The 22,396-nt window shown below is 35.6% G+C and overlaps 1 protein-coding gene across 1 annotated transcript in view; it reads left to right on the top strand.

Moving 5' to 3' along the window:
* Positions 1-22,396, top strand: part of dpp6a (dipeptidyl-peptidase 6a) — a 202,992-nt gene that overhangs the window by 79,517 nt on the left and 101,079 nt on the right. Inside the window, exon 2 of the mRNA XM_081352579.1 lies at positions 7,268-7,382. Coding sequence (XP_081208705.1) covers positions 7,268-7,382 — 115 coding nt within the window. The remainder of the gene's footprint in view (positions 1-7,267; positions 7,383-22,396) is intronic.

The following is a 22,396-nucleotide window of genomic DNA, read 5'->3' as shown; positions in this document are numbered from 1 at the left end:
GTCTAGTTCAATTCAATGCAACAATTTATGTAAAAATGGTTAAGCTCCAAAAATGTCCCAGAAAAGATACTAAAAATAATCAATGAGTTCAAATGTGTTATGGGTTGTGTTGTAAGTCTTCTGAAGCCTAATAGCTTTTTCCTTTTTTTTTTTGTCGAAAGACTAAACTTGAAGTTATAATTCAGAGTTAAAATGTCTTATATTCAAATGCAAATGATAAAGATATAAGAAAAAATGCATAGCATTATTTGTGAACCAAACCTGGGATATTTTACATGAATGAGATTTGAGATCATGAGAAAAGATTTTCAGAGAATAACTGATTTAAAAAACAGAAGTACACAGTCAAACAATACAATTTCACACAGAGAAAGTTCATAGTAATAAAGTACTGCATGTGGTGCAGGTAACTTACTGTAATTCAATGTTGCCACTGAAATGTTCAGATTATTTGTTCTGGGGAAACAAAAGAACAAAGCTGATTATTCACAACATAATATTTATTGACCAGTAAATGGCTTTAAAATGGTATTTGAGAGAATGAGGGCACCTGTAGTAAGTAAAGTTAAAGGCTAAACAAAAACAGAGCAAACTATAACCTGTTTTTGTTATTCATAACAAACGCCAAGAATCAGAGAATTTTCTAAATTAGTTAGGCTATATCAGCAATTTGAAGACACAGTTGTACAAAATATGTTGAATTGAATGACTAAATCAATCTAAGACAATAAGTCAATCATTTCCATTTGTTCATAAGATCAACGTAGTTAGCATCGCGGCTAAAACCTTCATACCAGATATACTGTGCAATAAACGAGTGGTAAACACTGTAAAAACGTAGTAATGTATAATAAATTTAGTTTATTTATATGTGTGTTTAAATATATAGTGAGTAGACTCTGTATTTATATTTATTTGGCGAGTTTACAAACCTTGTAATGGAGAGCCGAATAAACGGCGGAAGCTTTGATGAGAGGAGCCGTTACTTTCAAACCGATGACGTCGATCAGCTGAGCTTTGTTGCGCGCGAGCATCACTGAAGCGACGACAGCAGAGGAATAGCAGCAGTTTCGTGACAGAATAACACCTTTCTCCTCCTGCTTCTTCTTCTTCATATAATATTATTATTATTTAGTGTTGTTGTTTAAGGTTTAAATTACTTAATAAAATAGGCCTATACTAAATATATGTAAGCTACCCAAGTGAAAAAGACTAGGTTACTGTTAAATGTATTAAAAATGCATTAAAGTATATTTGTATTGTAGGTCTACTAAAAACACACTGAAGTACATTTTTAATACATTTAATAGTACATCTTTTTCACCTGGGTATGTATACTGAATCAAACTTGCCTATAATAATAATAATAAAAATGCATTAACCCTCTGGGGTCTGGGCTGTTTTTGGGGCCCTTGAGATGTTCTGACATGCCCTGACATTTGTGCTTTTTTCAGTTGCTTATAAACACATTAATGGCAAAGGTGTAAATTCACTCTATAAAGCACAAACAGGGCTACCATAATATGTGAGCCACGTGTATGTACATGTTTTCATTTTTGAGAGAATAATGTTTATGCATGGTTATTGAAAAAAATAAAAAATAAAATTTCTGAAATAAGGCCATAAAACACATAGTAAATATGTGTCAATAAGACTTTTGAATAATGGATGTCCTCGCCTAGTGTTTTTTCTTCAAAATTATGTGAAAATAGTCTTGCTTTATCGTTCACATAAAACAATACATTGATTTAAATTGATGTAAAACAGGTTTTGCTTGGAAAGCCAATATGCGAGGGGGCGTGAACGAGGAGTGGTTTACAACTTAGAACACCCACTCTGCATAATGACTCTGCATAATTAGCCATTCATTCAGGTGTGACACTGAGCCACAATGAAAGATATATTTAGAAGAAGACTTATATTGACCATTTAAGATTTTGCTTACATCTATCTTGTAAATATGTTTTGCCATTTTATTAAAAAGGTTACAATTACAACAATATTACAATTTCAACAATATTTCATGTGTACTCTTTCTTTGTTAAAAAAAATGATTTTAGGCCTACATTTTATCTATGTATTCATTACTTTCATATTTCGCCTGACTGTAACGTTGTTTTCATGAAATATTAGGGCATATTGTTAATTTGCAGTTTAATACGTTGCTTATACAAATAGCCTACATTTTATTTTAGCATATTTCAGTCGATTTTTACTCATCTCAGTATAGCAATACAGTTTGCTGAAACATCATCATTCATTCACACACGCGATTTAAATTTAAACTGTCTTTGCCAGCTGTGGTAAACAGCGCGCATCTCTGCCGTTCATTCATTCACAAACAGAAACCCACGTGAAGAAATTCACGTGAGAAGGAAAAAACTTACTAGTATTCCTCAGCTCGCTCCTCGATATACCCGCACTTCTGGGGGACATTTTCCATTATTATTCCTCACAGCTGCAAGACGGTGTAAACAAGTAATGATCTGAATAAACTTGTGTTTTCTCGCGCTGATATGGGGGCGTTCACAGGTTTGCGCGGATTGCCTCAGCCATTTGCGTTTGAATAGCGCACGCTCTCCGTGGGCGGAGTCATATTACATCTGAATCAGATGTAATTAGCTCGACTGGAATCGCTCTCTTTTAATACAGATTTCACAAGATGAGAATATTTGTTTTTTTATATAAATTACTTCATTAAAAAGAAGAGAATTCAAGCTTCATGCCTGTGTGACTGTATGCCTGTTTGACTGAGTATTCGCTGAGTTATTGTTCATTTTCGGACGCGTTTCAGAATGGACTACACTGACAGAGAGAAGGCAGAACTCGCCTCGTGTTTATTTTTCTTTATTTGGCAAAAAGCACAACACTTTATTTTTATTGTGAGTATACACAAAAATAATACACATTTAACAGAATCGATTGATGTATGAAACTTGTTTTGTAAAATCAAAGTCAAAAGAGTATTTCGGGTCTCAATTCAACTCATAAGGAAAAAAGCGAGCAGATCACGCCGGCGTGATCTCCGACCTCTGAGGGTTAAAGTATATTTGTATTGTAGGTCTACTAAAAACACACTCAAGTACATTTTTAATACATTTAATAGTACGTCTTTTTCACCTGGGTATGTATACTGAATCAAACTTAAGTAGCCTATAATAATAATAATAATAATAATAGGATAATAATTATAATAATAGAATAATAATCTAATTCTGGCCTCACTGAACCATTGGGTTCCTCCAGATGCTGGCTTTAACATTAGAGATCTTCCAGGAACCACTTAAATGTTAAAAGATCTTCCAATAACCCTTTTATCGCATTTAAGTTCCTCTATTTTCCCCCAAAGCACTTCGAGGTCTCATGGTAATGAAAAGGTGACTCCAGAACCTCTGAAGTAAATACAAAGTGCTTAAAGGATCCCGTAAGTTCCAGCAAGAACCTCAAAGATTGTCAATGCTCCTCCAGTAACCCTACTATAGGAAAAAGAGCTTTGAGGCACCAAAATTACATTTTGAAGTTCCTTGAGGATCCAACAGAATACTTGAGGCTCCTTTAGTTTTTACAGTGTAGTTGACTCGAAACTGAAAAGACGCCATTTTATCGTGTGATCCCCCTATGGGCGGGTTGAAAACATGCAGAACTAGCTCCTACTACTGGCTGTAGTCTCTCGCCTCTGGCCAAAAAAGCCTCCTATGACGCGAAATGATGATTTTTGCATCATCAGAGTTTTTTTTTTCAGACACACAATACAGAAATCTCTCGTCTCAGGGGGACATGAAGGAGGGAAGCACAGTCATTCAAAAATACTACCGGGTTTCTACTGATACAAAGCTTAATGATAATCGGTGAACACATCCCTTTAATGCGTCTCATTAAGATCATTGTGGGTAAAAAGAGCATTGTGGGTCAAATATACCCAGCTGTTATTGTCATTAGGATCGCATATGTGAAGTAAGGCAGCAGGGCTCCAGACTAACTTTTACTAGGAGCGCTGTAGCCCCTGACTGAAAATTTTAGGAGCGCAAGCAGAACATTTAGGGGCACACCTTAAATCAGCTTACAATGCAATTATTCAAATTCCGCCCAAAATAACTGTAATACTGACAAAGTCTTTAATAATGAATAGACTTAACGTACAGATATTACAATGTGCAGTTTTATTTTAAGTTCACAGGGCTCCAGACTAACATTTGAGGGCAGCAGCACCAGAGCCACTGAGTTCTACAAAAAGTATCTGGTAGCACTGGGGCTGACAATAAATCTTAAATCTTAATTTTTTTAGTTTTAGGACAGTCTTTGAAGGGTGAACAAAAAATGTGTTGGTCATCACATTAAAAATAACATTTATATATGAAAAAGATGTGTAGTACTTGTAAGCGTTTGACTATTTCTGTCACAATACCATAGTTATGGTTAGAGTTACTACATTAGCCTAAATCCATGGTGAATGTTGCTGATTTGTGGACTGAAAGCCTTCAATGAGTGTTTCTCCTGGTTTCCACGTCTATGGTTTATAACAGAGAACTCTGCGTCTAATTGGAATGTTTCTCACTGGATCTCGCAGCGATGATGTTATTAATTCTGAGGCGAATTCAATGGGTTTCTTCACTGGATCTCAAGAGTTAGGATCTCCTAGTAACAGTGTCGCACAGTGCTTGAAGTGGGGGGAAAAAGGTGCCGGTACTCTCTTGCCTTACTCTCACCGCCTTCACCCAGGGCCGGATTAACAATTTCCTGTGCCCTGGACAACCAGACTCAAGGCCCCTGTAGTTAGGGGGTTTCGGGGGCATGGTCCCCCGAGAAAATTTGGATTTCTCTGATCTACATATGTGCAATTTAGGACTTTTGAAGGCCAAAAAATTATAAGAAATAGGCTCTTTAAAACCTTGTCATTAGATTATTTGTCAATACCTGCTCTCTCCTCATCTTCATATTTCTTTTTCTCTCAGTCTTCTTATCCTGGACTATTTCTTCCCCTCCTAAAGCTGAACTTAGTCTTTTCATTTTCGTCTGTGTCAATGACGAAAGTAAACATAGGCTCAACAGATATTTACGTTTTATGAATCATTTTCTTAGACAAGTTAATTCACTCAAGGCTACCAGGAAAGCTGTAGCCTAAGTCAGTATTGCCATTAGGAAACTTCTGCAAGCTTTGGAATTTGAAAACGTCTGTTTTTAAATGTTAAAAGTAATTTTAAATGTCATATTCTGTGTTAATTTTGACCACGAACCACGCGCTGTCACTTTAATTCAGCGCGTGCAGCACAGCGAAAATAGACTCGGTGTGGAAACGATCGTTGGACTGCTGTATACGCACCGCTCCTGGAACGCATTGCCTGACCGCATCCGCGTGCAGTGTGAAAGCTCTAACCTGTTAATATGGGTGCAGAAAAAAAAAAAGCTCCGCATACGCATTGCAAACGGATTATATGTGAAATGGCCGTGACACTGACGCTTTTTTTGTCAGTGGTAGAGTACCGGCTACATGCGAGAAGTAGCGGTACGCAAGAAAACGTGCAGGTACGCTTTGGAGTAAAATGCAGAAGTGCCGGTACTGCGTACTGGTGAGTACCGCCCCACTTCGAGCACTGGTGTCGCGTGATCGAGATCGGCCCGCGACTGGCAAGTTCGGGGCGCTGCTCTGTCTATTATTGGTCTGAATTAATAACCGGTCCTTGAAACGTAAATAAATATTTGGTCACACCGGCAGGAAAAATGGTCGCAGTCTGGAGCCCTGGGCAGGGTGAAAGGTGCCGTTGGTGGTTAGTGCTGTAATGATGTGTCTATATTCACATGAGACTCGGTTGCTATGTCTGCATACCGGAAAGGAAGAGTCTGTCTGTGTGACCCTAGAGAGGAAGAGAGAAAAAGAGAGAGAGAGAGAAAGAGAGAGAAAGGGACTTTAATGAGTCCTTGTAATGGGTGTCCCGGTAAACAGGCTCTGGCTACTGTTATCTCCAGGCTAATGATGTCTGGCGCGCTATTCAATTAGGACAGGAACAAGGTCACTAACAGCTCAGGCCTTAAAGAGTTTAATGCCGCCCTCGCCACTAGACTTCCACTTCATTAGTCTGAGTTGAGTCCAATAAAAATGTCAGCCGCTGGAACACAGGCCACAGCCGCATGCTACTTTCAACTCTATTTGCATCCATTCTGCTATGAAGTTCAAATGCTCTGTGTCTACTAACTGTCTGCTTGTTGTGAATCTTGTGTTTTAGTGGCATATGTATGAGCGGGTCTGTACTCTGCTTTTTTAATAAACAAACCTTTTGATTTATTGAGTTTATTGTCTGTCATTCACACTTGACTCATTTCCTGTTTCCTGAAATGGCTCATCTTATGCTCAAATTTTTCATGTGGAGGAACTTCCAATAACTGATCAAATTTGTTTCAGTTTGAGCTACTGCTAAATATTTATTGAGAAAATTTGCTGTTTTATGCTTAACATCAATTAATTAATCTCAAATTTGGAAATACTTTTCTTTACTCCACATATTATGCACAACACATGAATCAAATACAAATGATGTATGTGTTTTTTTGGCCTTTAGAAATTAAAACGCCCTCAAGCTTTTCAGAACTTCAAACTTTATTTAACCAATATCTTCCTCTGTTGCTGGAAGAAAAAAAAGTCAAATGTTCAAAAGTTCGGGGTCAGTATGATTTATTTTTATTTGTATTTTTTTCTGTAAGAAATTAATACTTTTATTCAGCTAAGATGCATTACATTAATCAAAAGTGACAGTAAAGACTTTTATTAGCTACAAAACAAATTTACATTTTAAGTAAATGCTGTCCTTTCGAACTTTCTATTTATCAAGGAATCCTGAAAAATAAAATATCACAGTGTGAACAAAAAGTATTAGCAGCAACTGTTTTCAACATTGATAATAATAAATGTTTCAGGAACAAACAAATCAGCATCTTAGAAGGAATTCTGAAGGATCATGTGACACTGAAGACTGGAGTTATTCAGTCACAGGAATGCATTACCTTTTATTATATTGAAATAGAAAATTTATTTAATCAAATCGAATCAAATAAATGCAGCTTTGATGAGCATTACCAGCCCCAAACTTTTGAACAATAGTGTATGTCACACTAAATGACACTTTTTTACACAGATGTTGGCAGAATTTGTTTTAGGCCAACAGCCGTTTCCCAGGAGGTGCTGCTCACTGGCACACAACTGTCCTTGACTAACCTCCCATTTGCATTCATCGACTCACATGCTTTCTCTCTCTTTATCCGTCTCTTTCTGTAGGAGCTGGTGGGAAGTAACCCTCCGCAGAGGAACTGGAAGGGAATAGCGATTGCACTGCTTGTTATTCTGGTCATCTGCTCTCTGATCGTCACCTCTGTCATTTTGCTGACTCCAGGTAAGGAGCCTGTGAGCAAAGGGCCCGGGGCCATGAGCCTCTAGGCCATAGCGCACACACTCACACACACACACACACACACACACACATAATGCTGTTAACAAACCAGAATGTTTCAAGTGTCTACATACAGGTGCACAGTCCTATTACAGACACAGCCTTTCATGTTACTGCATCCTGCCAGAACACCTTTAATGTTTTCCAAAACATATTGGGTTGTACTTGGAAGTTTCAATTGGGACTGGTTCTGGACACATTCAATGCATCTGAACAACACAAATATAAAGTATATAGTAATGGGCTTCAGACTGCAAATGAATTGGTCACAAACAGTTTTGGGCTCAATACTCAATTACAATTTTTGTTTTAAACTCCTTTTAAAAGTAATATTATTACTTTACTTATTAATTCCTGGCAACTGTAATTCGTTACACAACAAGTTAAAGGGTGCAACTTGTTACAGCACTTTCCAAAACATTCACTTTTCAAGATGCACGTGGACATTTTTCTGATCCTTGACACGATCGCGGGCAGCAGCAAAAAGTTGATTCTGCGCCAGTTTGATCTAATATTTGATGTTTTTTAAAATGTTGTAGATTTAAGTAGCAAATGAGATTCGCCAAAATTATTAAATATATTTTGAGACAAAGTTTGTCTTAATGATTTTCAAGGGGTAAAAGGCTCTCCTGCTGTTAGGGCAAAATACACAATAATTAACATAATAAATTACATAATAATAAACAGCTGGCTGACTTTTCCGTTTGCTGACATGACATTGTAAGATTCAGATGGTAAATATCATATATTAAGATGGGTGCCCACCTTAGAGATAATCACCATATGTATAAAGAAACTATCATATTTAAAAAACACAATATTAATAATATCATATAATAAAATACAATTTATTGTTACTATTGCAAATCTATATTAAATTATTATGGGGTCTCCTTCAATGCTTTCAGAATCTTTAGTTTTTAAAATAATTTTGATACTGTAATTTAAAAAAAACTAAAAGAAGCATCCAAACAGTAAAGAACAGGATTAAGCTCTCAGCAGTGGAGGAAGAACCATATTTAAGTGCAGTTTATACGTGGCCAGTGAAGCCTGTTACTGGGCAATATAAATCTCTGCATTCCCTTGCTCTGAAAGCCATTAAAATCTCCCAGCCGTGCTTTAATTAGTGTGCTGTGAATGCTGGTTTGCCTACATTAAACTAGCAGATTCAGTCTTTGAGAAACTAATTGAGTAGTTTTGTCTGTAGTTTTGTGTTATTCCTTACATTTGCATATTTCTCTAATAATAATCTCAGTGTAAAATATTTTAATGGGAGGCACATATTGAGATGAGACACTGATTGGTTTTCTGCTTTTGAGCCTGTGTGTGTGTGTGTGTGTGTGTGTGTGTGTGTGTGTGTGTGTGTGTGTGTGTGTGTGTGTGTGTGTGTGTGTGTGTGTGTGTGCTCTTAAGTATATGGTTTATGAGAACACAAATGTGTGTAAAGACATGGCTATACAACATAAACATGGTTTACCAAATGGGGCGTAAAACAAATGGCTTAAAACACACTAAACAATGTTTTTTGAAATTCAAAACATACAGAGTTTCTGTGTTTTCTGTGATGGGTAGGTTTAGGGGTTGGGTTAGTGTAGGGGGATAGAATATATAGTTTGTACAGTATAAAAACCATTATGCCTATGGAGAGTTCCTGTAAACCACATATACAAGTATGTGCGTGTTGTCATCCTCGTCTGTCCATTTGGACACCTTGTCATGCTGCAGTCTTTCACTTCACATCTGTGCTGTATCTAAACTGGAGCAGGTGATGGTTCAGGCAGTCAGGCTAATAGAGCAGAGAGAATGAGCACAGGCCGTAGAGACCGAGCAGGTGGCATTTCTAGCTTGAGTCCTGACGCCACTCCAAAACTACAGGACATTGGACAGGTCTCAAAGATCTCTACAGACTTCTGCCTGTAAACCAGGTCACTTACATAAGTGCACCTGATTTATCCACGGCACATTGCAAATAATCCTATTCTTGACGTCAACATGACACCATTTGCCCATTTTACTTATACGCAATGTGACATTTCACATTCGAGTCATTCGAGTCAAATAGAATGTTTAATGACAAAAACATGCAGGGTGGGATTTTATGTATCAGTAATTGATTGGATCATGAGAAGTGGTCTCTAAATGTTGATGATTAGATGGGGAGAGTTTAAAAAGGCAAGAGGAAATGGCGACTTTAGCTAAATATATGTCAGTTTTTCCCCCGTAGTAGACCCCCCGAAACTACTTGTCATAGCTTTCAAAAGCTGAGTAATAAAGCTCTCTGCCAGAACTGTTGCACACCATACAATTTTTAATAATCAAAAAGCATGTCTAATTAATTGAAATCATTAAACTTATACAACATAAAAAAAAATTTCACATAAATTCGGTGTTGTGTTTTTTCTGGTAATCAAATGAAGACATAAAACATTAATTTGATTTATTTTAATCATATGAAATTAAACAAACTTTTTGTCAAACAACGTGCTGCACAATGAGCTTTACTATTAAAATTAAAACATGGAAGAAAATTGTGATTATTCCTTAAAAAATAAAGTTTTGATGATATTTTATTTGTATAAGTGTTAGTATTATTATTACATTGAGACACGTTTAAATTCTACGGTACAACAGTAATATATTTCTGTCAAGTTAAATTGAACTATTATTGACGGGTTGCCGTGAAGACAATGGTAGGGGAAACACTGATATGTATGTGTATATATATATATATGGGGTGTGACGAGACACTTATCTCATGAGACGAGACGAGAGATTAGGTTCACGAGAATGAGACGAGATGAGATTTTTGCACAATATTTTATAGAAATCCTCAATGACAAAATTCATGACTGGAAAAATAATCTGTAGGTGCATTTTGAAATGTTTTAACTGATAATCTTGTAATGAATGTCATTTCAGTTCTACTTTGAGTATGAATTATCAAATGCATTGAAAGACAACAATATACAATACAAGCACTGTAAACGGTTTTGCCACAAACTCAACTGACTGGCTTTTCTCCTGGGTGATTTCTAATTCAATCAAACTTCTGATTGAGGCTGTGTGTGACCTCCTAATTGAACTCATTTCCACAAATTGAACATAGAAATAGTATAAATAACAAAAATAAATAACAGTTTTCTCTTAGTATTATTAAGTGCAAACAACAAGTGCAAGTGCAATTAAGTACTGTAGCACACAGACTCTTTATAATTGTTGTGAAATTGCTGTTTTATTTTGTGCCGGCAGTGAGTTCGGGTAAAGAGTAACGATCGAGAGAAACGATCGAGTGAGTTGGCTGGTGCGTTTTGTGTACAGTTGTTCTTGCGTTCCAATTAAAAGTTCAGAAACGGAGCCACCCTTGTTTGTCGTTCTTCAGACGTTACAGTACTCTCTCAATATTCAAAGTGCAAACAGAGACCAAAACAGAGACCAGAGCCACAGCTACACAGTCCAGAGATAGGTTTGATATTGGGAGAAAGACTATTGTATGCAGCCTAATTTGCGCGCATCAGGGAGCACACGTTTCATTTTCACTTTCGGGTTCGCAATCGCACATACTCTATGGAAGTAAAATAATGTCAAATGTTTTTGAAACAAAAAGCCTGTTGAATTGCACTACTTGAAAAAAAAATAGGCATTGCATTAACCATGCTTGCATTTTAATGCATTGTATTTTTAGGGCTTGCATTTTTATGGGCTGAAATTCAACATGGTTGAATATTTAAGCTGTGAATATTTCAATTAAAAACATTTCAAACACATTTTCATTATTAAAAATTCAATAATCCATATTCACCTTTCATATTTCACCTCCAAAATATTCAAACTGTTTAAAAATACAACTTATAATATTCAACAGGCAATTTTTGGTCCATTTTATTTCGCTTTGCAAAATTCGCTTCCACAAATTCAGTGGTTCAAATTCGACAGTAAATTCAACGGAACTGCAGGAAAAGCAATAGATTACCAAAATACTCTCCATCTGCTGTTAGTCAACCTCACCAGCAGGAGGTGCAAAAGCTCGTGTTGTTGAAGAAAAAAGAGCAACAGTAAGAGCAAGACATTCATTCATAAAATGAAAATGAGCTGTGTCAGTATATATGCGGAAAAGATGATAAAGACACAAAAGTTTCATTCAAATACTTCATTGTTACTTTCCCTGTGTAGCATGTCATCAGCTTTCTCTACATGAACAGGATTATAATCGGTTTCCCTCAATACCTCACACTCGAGGATTCCCCTTCTGTCGGGACAAAACGCTTAACGTAGTTTATGGACTAATACAGTGATATAAAAGACCAAACTCACACCTTATTGGGGATGTAGGCTGTAGGCTACTATATAGGCTCGATGGACTAAGAATATGAACGTAACCCGCAAAGTTTCATGCTGAGCGTTTCGTGATACTGGCATAAAATCAACACTTGATCAATACTAACACTTTCTCTTCTCTTTTCTCTCTCTCTCTCTCTCTCTCTCTCTCTCTCTCTACAGTATATATATATATATATATATATATATATATATATATATATATATATATATATATATATATATATATATATATATATATATTAGTGGTGGGCCGTTATCGGCGTTAACGCGCGCGATAAAAAAAATATCGCCGTTAATCTATTCTCCAAGTTGGGTTGGGAGCTGGCTCAAGCTACACAAGCTATGATGACGCAATCTACCCGCGGCCGCGAGGTACACCCGGCAGCAACGCATCATATTCGTCGTCATCTTAAGTAAACACGGCTGAAAGTTAAAGCTGGTGTAAAAGATCGGTGCAACATTCATTATTTGGACTTGGTTCGGATTTAAGCCGTCCGACGTAGACTGTGTGGTGTAACAGTTCGGTAAGTTAACACACGACTAATCCGTTCTATCACCTCAAATTCAAAACGAAACATATCACTGAATACCAGCGCGCGCGTATTATTCCCAATATATCTGAGTGGTGTAGAACATAATCTCTGTCTGCGCCCGTTTTAAAGAATCGTTGTTGTGTTTCTTTTTAACTGAAAAGACATCAGTTAGAATATTCTAATTTTAAATTTGGGGTTTCATAAGCTCCAAGCCATAATAAACATTAGACCTACTTAAGTCTCTGCAGCTAGTGTACTTAAATTTTATTTATCTGCAAAATTATGTTGTATACTTACAGTTTTGCACAATATATGTTCTCAAAACTACATGCACCCTTTAAAAAAAAAAAAAACCTTTAGCAGTTGTTTAGCAGGGTCTGTGTAACCTGTTCTGAAATGTTTTTATTATAATATCGTTATCGCAAGAGGCTGCAATGTAGGCTATATCACAATATGGATTTTAGGCCATATCGCCCATCCCTAATTGATAGCCTAGTAGTGTTGTGGTTTAATTATTTTCAGGGGAATGACTTCAGAGATATTTGACATCAGAAAAAATTAGACTTTATTAACAAACAAAGCCGAGTGTCCCTCTGCAGACAAGACCCTCCAGAAAAATTGCCCAGCAAACGTATATACCCTCTCCTTGTCCCAAACATGGTAATACATTCTATAGGTATTTTGAGAAATAGTTTTGTACCATGTGACATTACTGAAATAGAATTTTCTGCTGTGACAACACCTTGTGCTCTCAGGTTCCAAAGTCAGCCAAAGTCACCCACAGACAAGGAAATAATAGTGTACAAATAAACAGTTAAATTACTTATTTTCTAAATAATAAAATCTTCAACATTCCCTCCTCTGGGGCTTATTTAAGCCCCACATTCGCTATCCTTTTCCAGAGTGTAGTTTCAAAATCCAGTCCCCTCAGTTATACTACCTTAGTGACTAAATTAAGTCACTCATTCTTATTTTCAATGACTGAAATTATGCCACCATACTCCGGAGGAGCAATCGAGCCAAACATCTTTCTCCATACATTTTCTTTCTTTCAGTTGTTTTTTCTTTTTCAATGGAGAAAGTAAAAGACTCGAATCCTCCCTAATCAACCATCAAACATTGTTACAAGTGTGTGGATGAAATTGGTTCAGCATTGTCTTATTGTCACAGTTATGTAGAACATGTCAAACACAAAAATCCCTTATACAGTTAAGAGTTCTCTTGCGGTGTAGATATCCTCTTCGACCCAGACACTCAGGATCTGGCTTATTCATTTTCTTCTTCATCCTTATCCGAGGTACTTCAATCAACGTCCAATGATTGTAAATCTTAATTTGGTTTATAAGCTCAATCTTAATAATATATGATTTAGTTGCCCTCTCAAATTAGTTTTCATTATCTTCTTAATATGGGAAGTACACAACAGAATAATAACCCCCTTTCAATATTGCAACTCCAAAAAACATTTCTAATCTTTTAAATCAAGCTTTCCTTAACTTTTTTATTCAATTGTAAAGTCATTCTACTTTTTTCATGTAATTGTTTTCATTATTATAAAGGCAAATCATTATAATAAATCTCTGCTGATTATAGAAGAATAAATGATTTAGTTTGCATGTTTATTTCGCATAATCCATATGAATTTTGATTTAAAATAGGGCTGGGTAAAAATAACTTTTTCTCTTTTTTATTCGCTTCTTATTTTTATGAAGGAACGTCAATTCACTTATTTTTAAAGAATCAATTTTTTAGTCAGTCATGTTTTAGTTGATGTACAACCATAACACTCACAATTTTCTTTGTTATAATGTTTTACATTTCAAATTCTGTCTACTTCATTATCAAATTTAAACAATAAATATCTCACGTGTTGCAGCTTTTTCTCATTATAGCTCCTCAGTTCAAGCATACCTTAACTGAATACCTTTTCTTCCTTTCTACTAATTTCTAAATGAACTATCATGAATTAACTTAATTATGTCACATGTAATCACTCAAACTAAGAAAGCTTCAAGAGCAATGTTACATTTACTTCATAAAAGTCATTCAATGAACTCATTAGACAATTAGAAAAAATAACTCTCGAAAATAACTTTTTATACTATCTTACATATTCATTGTATGGTCATTTCTTTTTCTGTATAACTAAGTTTTTTCCTTAACCTTTTCAAACATAAAGCATTATAACTTAATTATTGTTAAAACTTCCTTTCTGTAATTTACGTTTTTGCATACAAATAATTTTAATTTCAATTTTTCTAGAATGACTGCTAAACCATTATCTAAACTTATTTCTGATAGAATTTCAAATCTAAGGAATAATTCTTTGGTCTTAAATTTAATTACTTCTCTTGACCCTCCTCTGTTGATCTCATTGCCTTTACCCATCTCTATCTTGTTCATATAATCCATTACCAAGAGTTTTATTAGTCCTTCTGGTACTGATATATGGCCTATTTTTGTCACTGTTCCTTTCCTACCTTTATTTTTGTCGCAAATTTCTCTGGTATACAGTCAACAATTGCAAAAAATGCCTTTTATTTAATTTTCCTTATTCTTTTTCCTTATTCTTAATTTAGCCTTTTAATTATTGTCCTTCCTTATTCTTTTAATCCCTCCCCCCTTGCACAGGTGAATACCTGTGCATCTGGTTTGAGAATATTCAAAAGTATGTTTTTGTGCAGTAACCTGTCATTCTTATCCCCCTCTGGTACCACCATATAGATTGTTCATAAGGCAATAATCTACATGGTATTGAACAGTCTATATGCTATAACAATTTGTTTGTTATTGAATTTGAACAATTTCCATCTGAGGTGGTCGTTCTATTAGCACCATTTAAAATACATTTAATTAGTCAAATAGCATATTGAATCAAATCATAATTCAAATCATAAATGAAATCAAATATTTGTTAATAGCCAGTGTTAATCTTTCTTTAATTTTCAACTGTAGCCTTAAATTAATTATGTATACCCGTTTTATTGACAAATTACATTCGAGTACCCATTATGATCTATTTTAAAATGTCATTTAGGTCTATTTGTATTTTCCTTCATGACTTGTCTTAATTCGCACTGTGCTATGACAGTTACTTGAATTAGTCGCTTATCATTCATTATTTTCATTTGTTTTCTGATTTTTCATTATCGTTTTTACGTTGTTTTTGATATATTCTTTAATTCAATAATTTTTCTCTTTCTGGTGGGGTTATTATTAAGTTGTTACTAGTGTATTCAAGGGCTTTAACATTAAATTTAAAGACAGTTTGGTTGATGTTGACTATTGTTTGAACTTGTACTCATCTCTGTTGATTCTCTCTTCTTTGCACAACTCCTTGAAAGTTTCTTATTCTGCAACTTTTCATTTAAAGTTCTTCTTTTTCCATTCATGAGATCATTGTGAGTTGTAATTGGCTTTTTCCTTTTCTCTCATTGGCAAGGGAAGGTCATTGCCAGCATGTCCTTGAAACCTCACTCGCTGTTGTGGGGGTTTCCTGGAGTCGTTTGGCGTATTTTAAGTTGAGAGCCATGGACTCAAATGTCAGTTGCTGATCAATGTTCAAGCTTCTTCTGAGATGACAAGGCACTGTCACTGGTTCTTTTTGTTTGAATCGTCCCAGAAACCTTCCTGGAATTGAACTGTTCTCATCTGTGAATGAAACCTTCATTATTTCTGTTAGTTCAGTTAGTGACAACAACAATTTAAATCATCTGCTCATCTGGCCCATTGTCCTTCTTGGTGTCATCTGTAAAATGATCATGTGGGCTGAGTGGTGTTCTGGCCTCTTTTGTGTGTTTTCAGCTCATTAGCAGTAGGGCTTTACCCCTATATTACTTTTTACAATTAGTCAATTCAGCTCAGTTATCTCATTGTTTTGAGTCCCACTATCAGCATACTAGTTATCAGGCATCTTGGACAACACTCAACCCACTTTGCTAAAAGACAAAAGTTACAAGACAATATTTCATACTTTTGATAAAAAGTCAGCTCCTTCATGATATGCTGAAAAGAAAGTCAGATGTGTTATGCTCCATCATGATATTCTGAAAGGAAAGTCAGATGTGTTAGGCGCTGCGCAAAATATAGTACTGTTTTGTTTTCTTTTGCAATTTTTTTTTCATTTTCTTTTTCTATTGTCACTACAGTTTCGACCAGGAAATTAACCAAATCCATCCATGGTCATTATTGGGCAGAATATGCCCTGTGGGCCCACATATGAAATTTAGATACAGCTGTAGGCAAAATAATTGATTGCCTTAGTGTACACTCATTCATTCATAATCAGTCACTCATGGCCATCACACATTCTTCTTCCGCAGGTTGTGCTCTAAATGCGGAACTTACAAATTTAGCTGTGGAATTCCAAAGGTCTGACAGACAACGTCACAACAGCTATTCAAACACTATTCAGAAGTGTCAGTTATCTTAATGCTTAGTTTACCACTGTTGTTATAATCCCTTTTTCTTTTTTCAAACTCTAATAGATTAAATATTTCAGAATAATAGACCTTAGTATGGTGCAGTTGAGAGTAAGACAGCCAATTGTAATTTCTCAAATGCATTTTACTTTTTGTTTGGTCTACTTTTTCATATTCTTTTTGTTTTTGCTCATGAGCTTCTTTAAGAATAAAATTGGAGATCTCTGCCTAATCTTGGATCCATGGCCAATAACATTTCCATCTCATTTTCCCAGTTTTGACAGCATTTTTAATTTCATATTTTTGGACTTTTGGAGTTATTTATCCTTCTCCAATCTATCTCTAGAAAATTATTAAAACAAGATGGAGTGACCAGTGTTTTTGTTTTGCAAACAAAAATAATTCTTTGACATTTTGTGTCTTTTTCTTTGCCAGAGAATAATTCTATCATGCTTTTAGCCCTATAGTTGTCTAATTTAATAGCCTCACTATACCAAATCCAGCCTCAGTTTTAACTATTTTGTGAGTTGAGCACCCACTTCTCTGTATTTTCTTTTCTTATAGAGCTGGACTTGTACCTATTGAAAAAGCAGAGAGGGTTAGTTTAGCAGAGAATATAAAGAATTGCCATGAGACCAGTGAATAATCAGAATGAATTAAGTTAATATAATAATGAACTAAATTTGAAGCAATCTCTAGAGTGTTCATAAGATTTGCCGTAAGGGTCAGTTCTTCTGTTTTTAGATCAGTGTCTGTTGACATGTTTTTCAGCCTTGCTGTCACTCAAAGGCCATTGCAGAGTGGAATATAGGCTCTGCTGCTTCTCTGTCTCTTCTCAGTTTGGGATTTTGATCAATCCTGTAACAGTTTTGCATCTCAGGATTTGTCTTTGTTTTCAGGAAAAGTCTCAAGTGAAAGATTCACCTTTTCCAGTCTTTGCATTAACTCAATCTTTCTGAGTCTTTTTGAACTTCAGGAGGGGAGCTGAGAACCCCTCACCCATTCTCTTCTTCTTCTCTGCATTCGTGTCTCTGCATTCATGTCTTTGCCCTTTGCCCTCTTGTTGCTTCCACAGGGCTCTGTTTCCATCTGCAATTTGAACACTCAGAGATCTTTATGAGTCAAATTGAACTTTTACATATAAGCTATTAGCTCTTTATCTACATGCCACTTTTTTAACCTGCATCTTTTCACTATTTCTTTTATATAAAAATCTCACTGGTTGACCATAGCATTTCCCTCATTCTATTAATAAGCAGTTCTTCATTGCAGGAAAAAGCAATATCAGCAATAATTCTAACTTTGATTATCTGAGAATAATACAGTTGAATAATTTTCCCTATCATAAAATCAGACTTCAATCTTTCTTCTATATTTGCATGCTGTGTTCACAATAATCTAGTATGTTTCTCAACAATCATCAAGGAATTCCTCTTATTTTTTACTCTCATCAACTTCTGTAAAGTATTTTTGACTTTTGAAACTTGGTCACTCAATCTCGCTAACCTTCAGCACTGCACCAATTATTTTTCTCTTAACACAAACTTATTTATCTGCAATGGGATACTTTTTCCACTCTGTCGTCAGGGATAATGAGATACAAATTTTAGACGTCTTCAGATATAATATATAATATATTAAGCACGTGCAATCATATTTATATTCATCTATTAATATTTATCATTACATTTATTGATTAACTATATATCTTATTATTTTAACTTATTTTATACTACTATATTCTGCTAAGCTAATATCTTGAAACAATTGTTTTCCCTTACTTTTCTTTTTTTCTTTTTCTAATACACACCATTTCAGTCCCTTCATTCACAGGTCATTCACACATTCTCTGTCCCTTCAAGCAACCAGGGTCAGAGGTCACTTATTTTCAACCACAGGCACAGTCACACAAGACACAGGATCCCATAAACACTTACACACACAAACTATTCTGTACTCCCTGTCAGATCTGAACAATACATTAACAGATTCACTAATCAACACAGTGACACTTTTAACTATCCTATATAATTTTAGTAACCCGAGCAGTCCCTCGCATTCGAGGCGGTAACCGTTACTCTAAACCTATAGACTTTTAAAACCTCTATTTTTTCCAGCTTCACCCATAGCAGTCCTTCGTTAAAACTTTGTTTAACAAAGCGGTATCCGTGAGCTAACCATCTGTGCACATGCTATACTTCTCAAAGTAAGCACAGATAAACCACTGATATCCTTTATCAGTAAATACAAATCCTTGCGCCAAACCAGCAGTACCAGTATTCATAAAATCCTCACCGGATTGCATAAATAATGGTAAAACGCTATTGGGAGCTCCCCCGCGCCTTTACAAACTACTTGACATACAAAGACAATGCATGCAATTTTTTCTGACATCAAACATCACTTTTTAAGTTCTTTAAATTTGGAGAAGCTTTTCTTACCACATCCGGGCCACTGGTGACTAACACATACACCTTATTCAAAAGCAAAAACTGCTCACCTCAAAGTACAGCGGCCACTGTTGTCTGTGTGAGTCACCAGCGATCCCTTCGTGGCTCCTTCAGCTCCTAAGCCACGTCCTGCCGGGGTCGCCATTTGTTGTGGTTTAATTATTTTCAGGGGAATGACTTCAGAGATATTTGACATCAGAAAAAATTAGACTTTATTAACAAACAAAGCCGAGTGTCCCTCTGCAGACAAGACCCTCCAGAAAAATTGCCCAGCAAACGTATATACCCTCTCCTTGTCCCAAACATGGTAATACATTCTATAGGTATTTTGAGAAATAGTTTTGTACCATGTGACATTACTGAAATAGAATTTTCTGCTGTGACAACACCTTGTGCTCTCAGGTTCCAAAGTCAGCCAAAGTCTCCCACAGACAAGGAAATAATAGTGTACAAATAAACAGTTAAATTACTTATTTTCTAAATAATAAAATCTTCAACAGTAGTTGATAATAACATAGGCCTACCTAATGTTGCCTACGGACGGTAACAGTACAGTAGTAACTTGAGTAGAACAGCTTTCTCAAGCAGTTTGTGATGCATTTTGGAAACAGGAGATGAGCCCCTGGTCTAATGCGCCACCTGGCTTGAGAAACCCGTTCTCAAAGACTAACTTTTATAGTCATTATTTGGATAGCACACATATTCTGAATGCCTTCGGCAGAATTCAAATGAGCCATTTTAATCTAGATTAATCTAGATTAATTTAAAAATTAATCTAGATTAATCTAGATTAAAAAAATTAATCTATGCCCACCTCTAATATATATATATATATATATATATATATATATATATATATATATATATATATATATATATAGTATAGGCTATGCCTACGTGTATTGCATTAGCTTAAACTGGGAAGAGTCATAGCACTTGCATATTGTTGTCCTCCTATTGTTAGTTTAACTGTAAATCGCTTTGGATAAAAGCGTCTGCTAAATAAATGACTAAATGTAGCCTAATAAATGTAAAATTGGCTTGACATTGGACATTCGCACATTTAGGGACCGTCTCAAAAGTTGCATAAAACATTGGCATACACGTTTCTAACTTCAATAGCAAACTTTAATTTATTTGAATAAATATCAAAAATCCAAAGGGTGCGCATTATGCCTGACACTACATGAACACTTTACAGTTGGTTTTATGACTGTAAATCGTTCTATTCAAATGCTATTGAAGTTAGAAACGTGTATACCAAAGTAGTATACACTTTAGAGACGGTCCCTAAATGTGCGAATGTCCAACGTCAATGCCAGTCTATCACTGGGGAAACGCTCAGCATTAAACTTTGCGCGTTATTCTGAGTCAATCTGCTTGCCTGCGAGTTTGGTCTTTTATATCACTGTAATTAGTCCATTAAGCTATACGTTAAGCGTTTTATATGTCCAGCTGGGGAATCCTTAAGTATTAAGGGAAACCCTAATAGCTTGCATGCAGCACATCGCCACAATATAAAGTTAAGGCAACTAAACAACCAAGAGAAATATATGTCAACCTCAAAAATGTAATATTGGATCTGTATATCCGCATCGGGGAATAACATTATAATCTTGTTCACGGTAGAGAAAGATGCTTGTAGGCTACACAGGGAGAGTAACCGTGAAGACACTGAATTTAACATAAAACCGCCGTCATAATAATCACAAATACACTTGCATTGCTGTTAAATGAGTTTTATGAATGAATGGCTTGCTCTAACTGTTGCTGGTCTTCGTCAACAACAAGCGCTTTTGCACCACCTGCTGGTGAGGTTGACTAACAGCAGATGGAGAGTATCTCGGTAATCTATTACTTTTCCTGCAGTTCCGTTGAATTTACTGTCGAATTTGAACCACTGAATTTGTGGAAGCGAATTTTGCAAAGCGAAATAAAATGGACAGAAAATTGCCTGTTGAATATTATAGGTTGTATTTTTAAACAGTTTGAATATTTTGGAAGTGAAATATGAAAGGTGAATATGGATTATTGAATTTTTAATAATGAAAATGTGTTTGAAATGTTTTTAATTGAAATATTCACAGCTTAAATATTCAACCATGCTGAATTTCAGCCCATAAAAATGCAAGCCCTAAAAATACAATGCATTAAAATGCAAGCATGGTTAATGCAATGCCTATTTTTTTTTCAAGTAGTGCAATTCAACAGGCTTTTTGTTTCAAAAACATTTGACATTATTTTACTTCCATAATACTCTGTGTATAGGGAGCACATTCTACAAGAGAAGATATTTGTCATCCGCCATCATGCGATCAGTGAACCTTGATTCCTGCTGCACTGTGTGCCACTGCAAATTTGGATGAGTAGAGAAGACGTTTACAATAGTTTACAATGGTTGTTTATTTATATAAAAGCAGCGAAACGACAGTGGAGGCGGTGTAATGTTAATGTAGCGGTGGCATATTCTATGCTAATTTCACCCTCACGCTCTATCAGGGTGATATCACGAGACAGCTTTTCACTCAACGAGAAATCTCATCACACCCCTAACATACTATATAATAATTATAAATATATTTTTTGTCTTTTTTTCATCAGTTATTTAAGAAAGTGAAAATGTAATATATTCTAGACTAATAACACATAAACTAAAATGTTTCAAACCATTTTTTATGTTAATGTCGATAATCAAGGCCTATATACAGCTATATAAAAAAAAAAAAAAAAAACACTTACCTCAAAATATTACAATATTTAATTTCAAACTTGATTAAATTACCAATCATAAAGTATATATACTGGGCATCTCTCGGTCTAGTTCAGTACTCTCAACCACAATCATGGGGAAGTCTGCTGACTTGACAGTTGTCCAGAAGACGATCATTGACACCACAACAGGTCATGGCTGAAAGGGCTGGCTGTTCAAAGAGCGCTGTATGAAGCATGTTCATGGAAAGTTGGCTGGAAGGAAAAATTCAAGAACTTGGGAGAGCTTCACAAGGAGTGGACTGAAGCTGGAGTCAGTGCATCAAGAGCCAGCACGCAGATGTCTTCTGGAAATGGGCTTCAACTGTCACATTCCTAGTACTAAGCTCCTGAACCAGAGACAACGTCAGAAGCGTCTTACCTGGGCTAAAGAGAAAAAGAAAAAAGAGCTGGACTGTAGCTCAGTGGTCCAAAGTTTTCAGATGAAATTACATTTTGCATTTAAT

The sequence above is a fragment of the Scardinius erythrophthalmus genome (genome assembly GCF_964197995.2).
Source record: "Scardinius erythrophthalmus genome assembly, chromosome: 22".
Classification (NCBI taxonomy): Eukaryota; Metazoa; Chordata; class Actinopteri; order Cypriniformes; family Leuciscidae; genus Scardinius; species Scardinius erythrophthalmus.
This window is presented reverse-complemented; position numbering and strand designations above follow the sequence as displayed.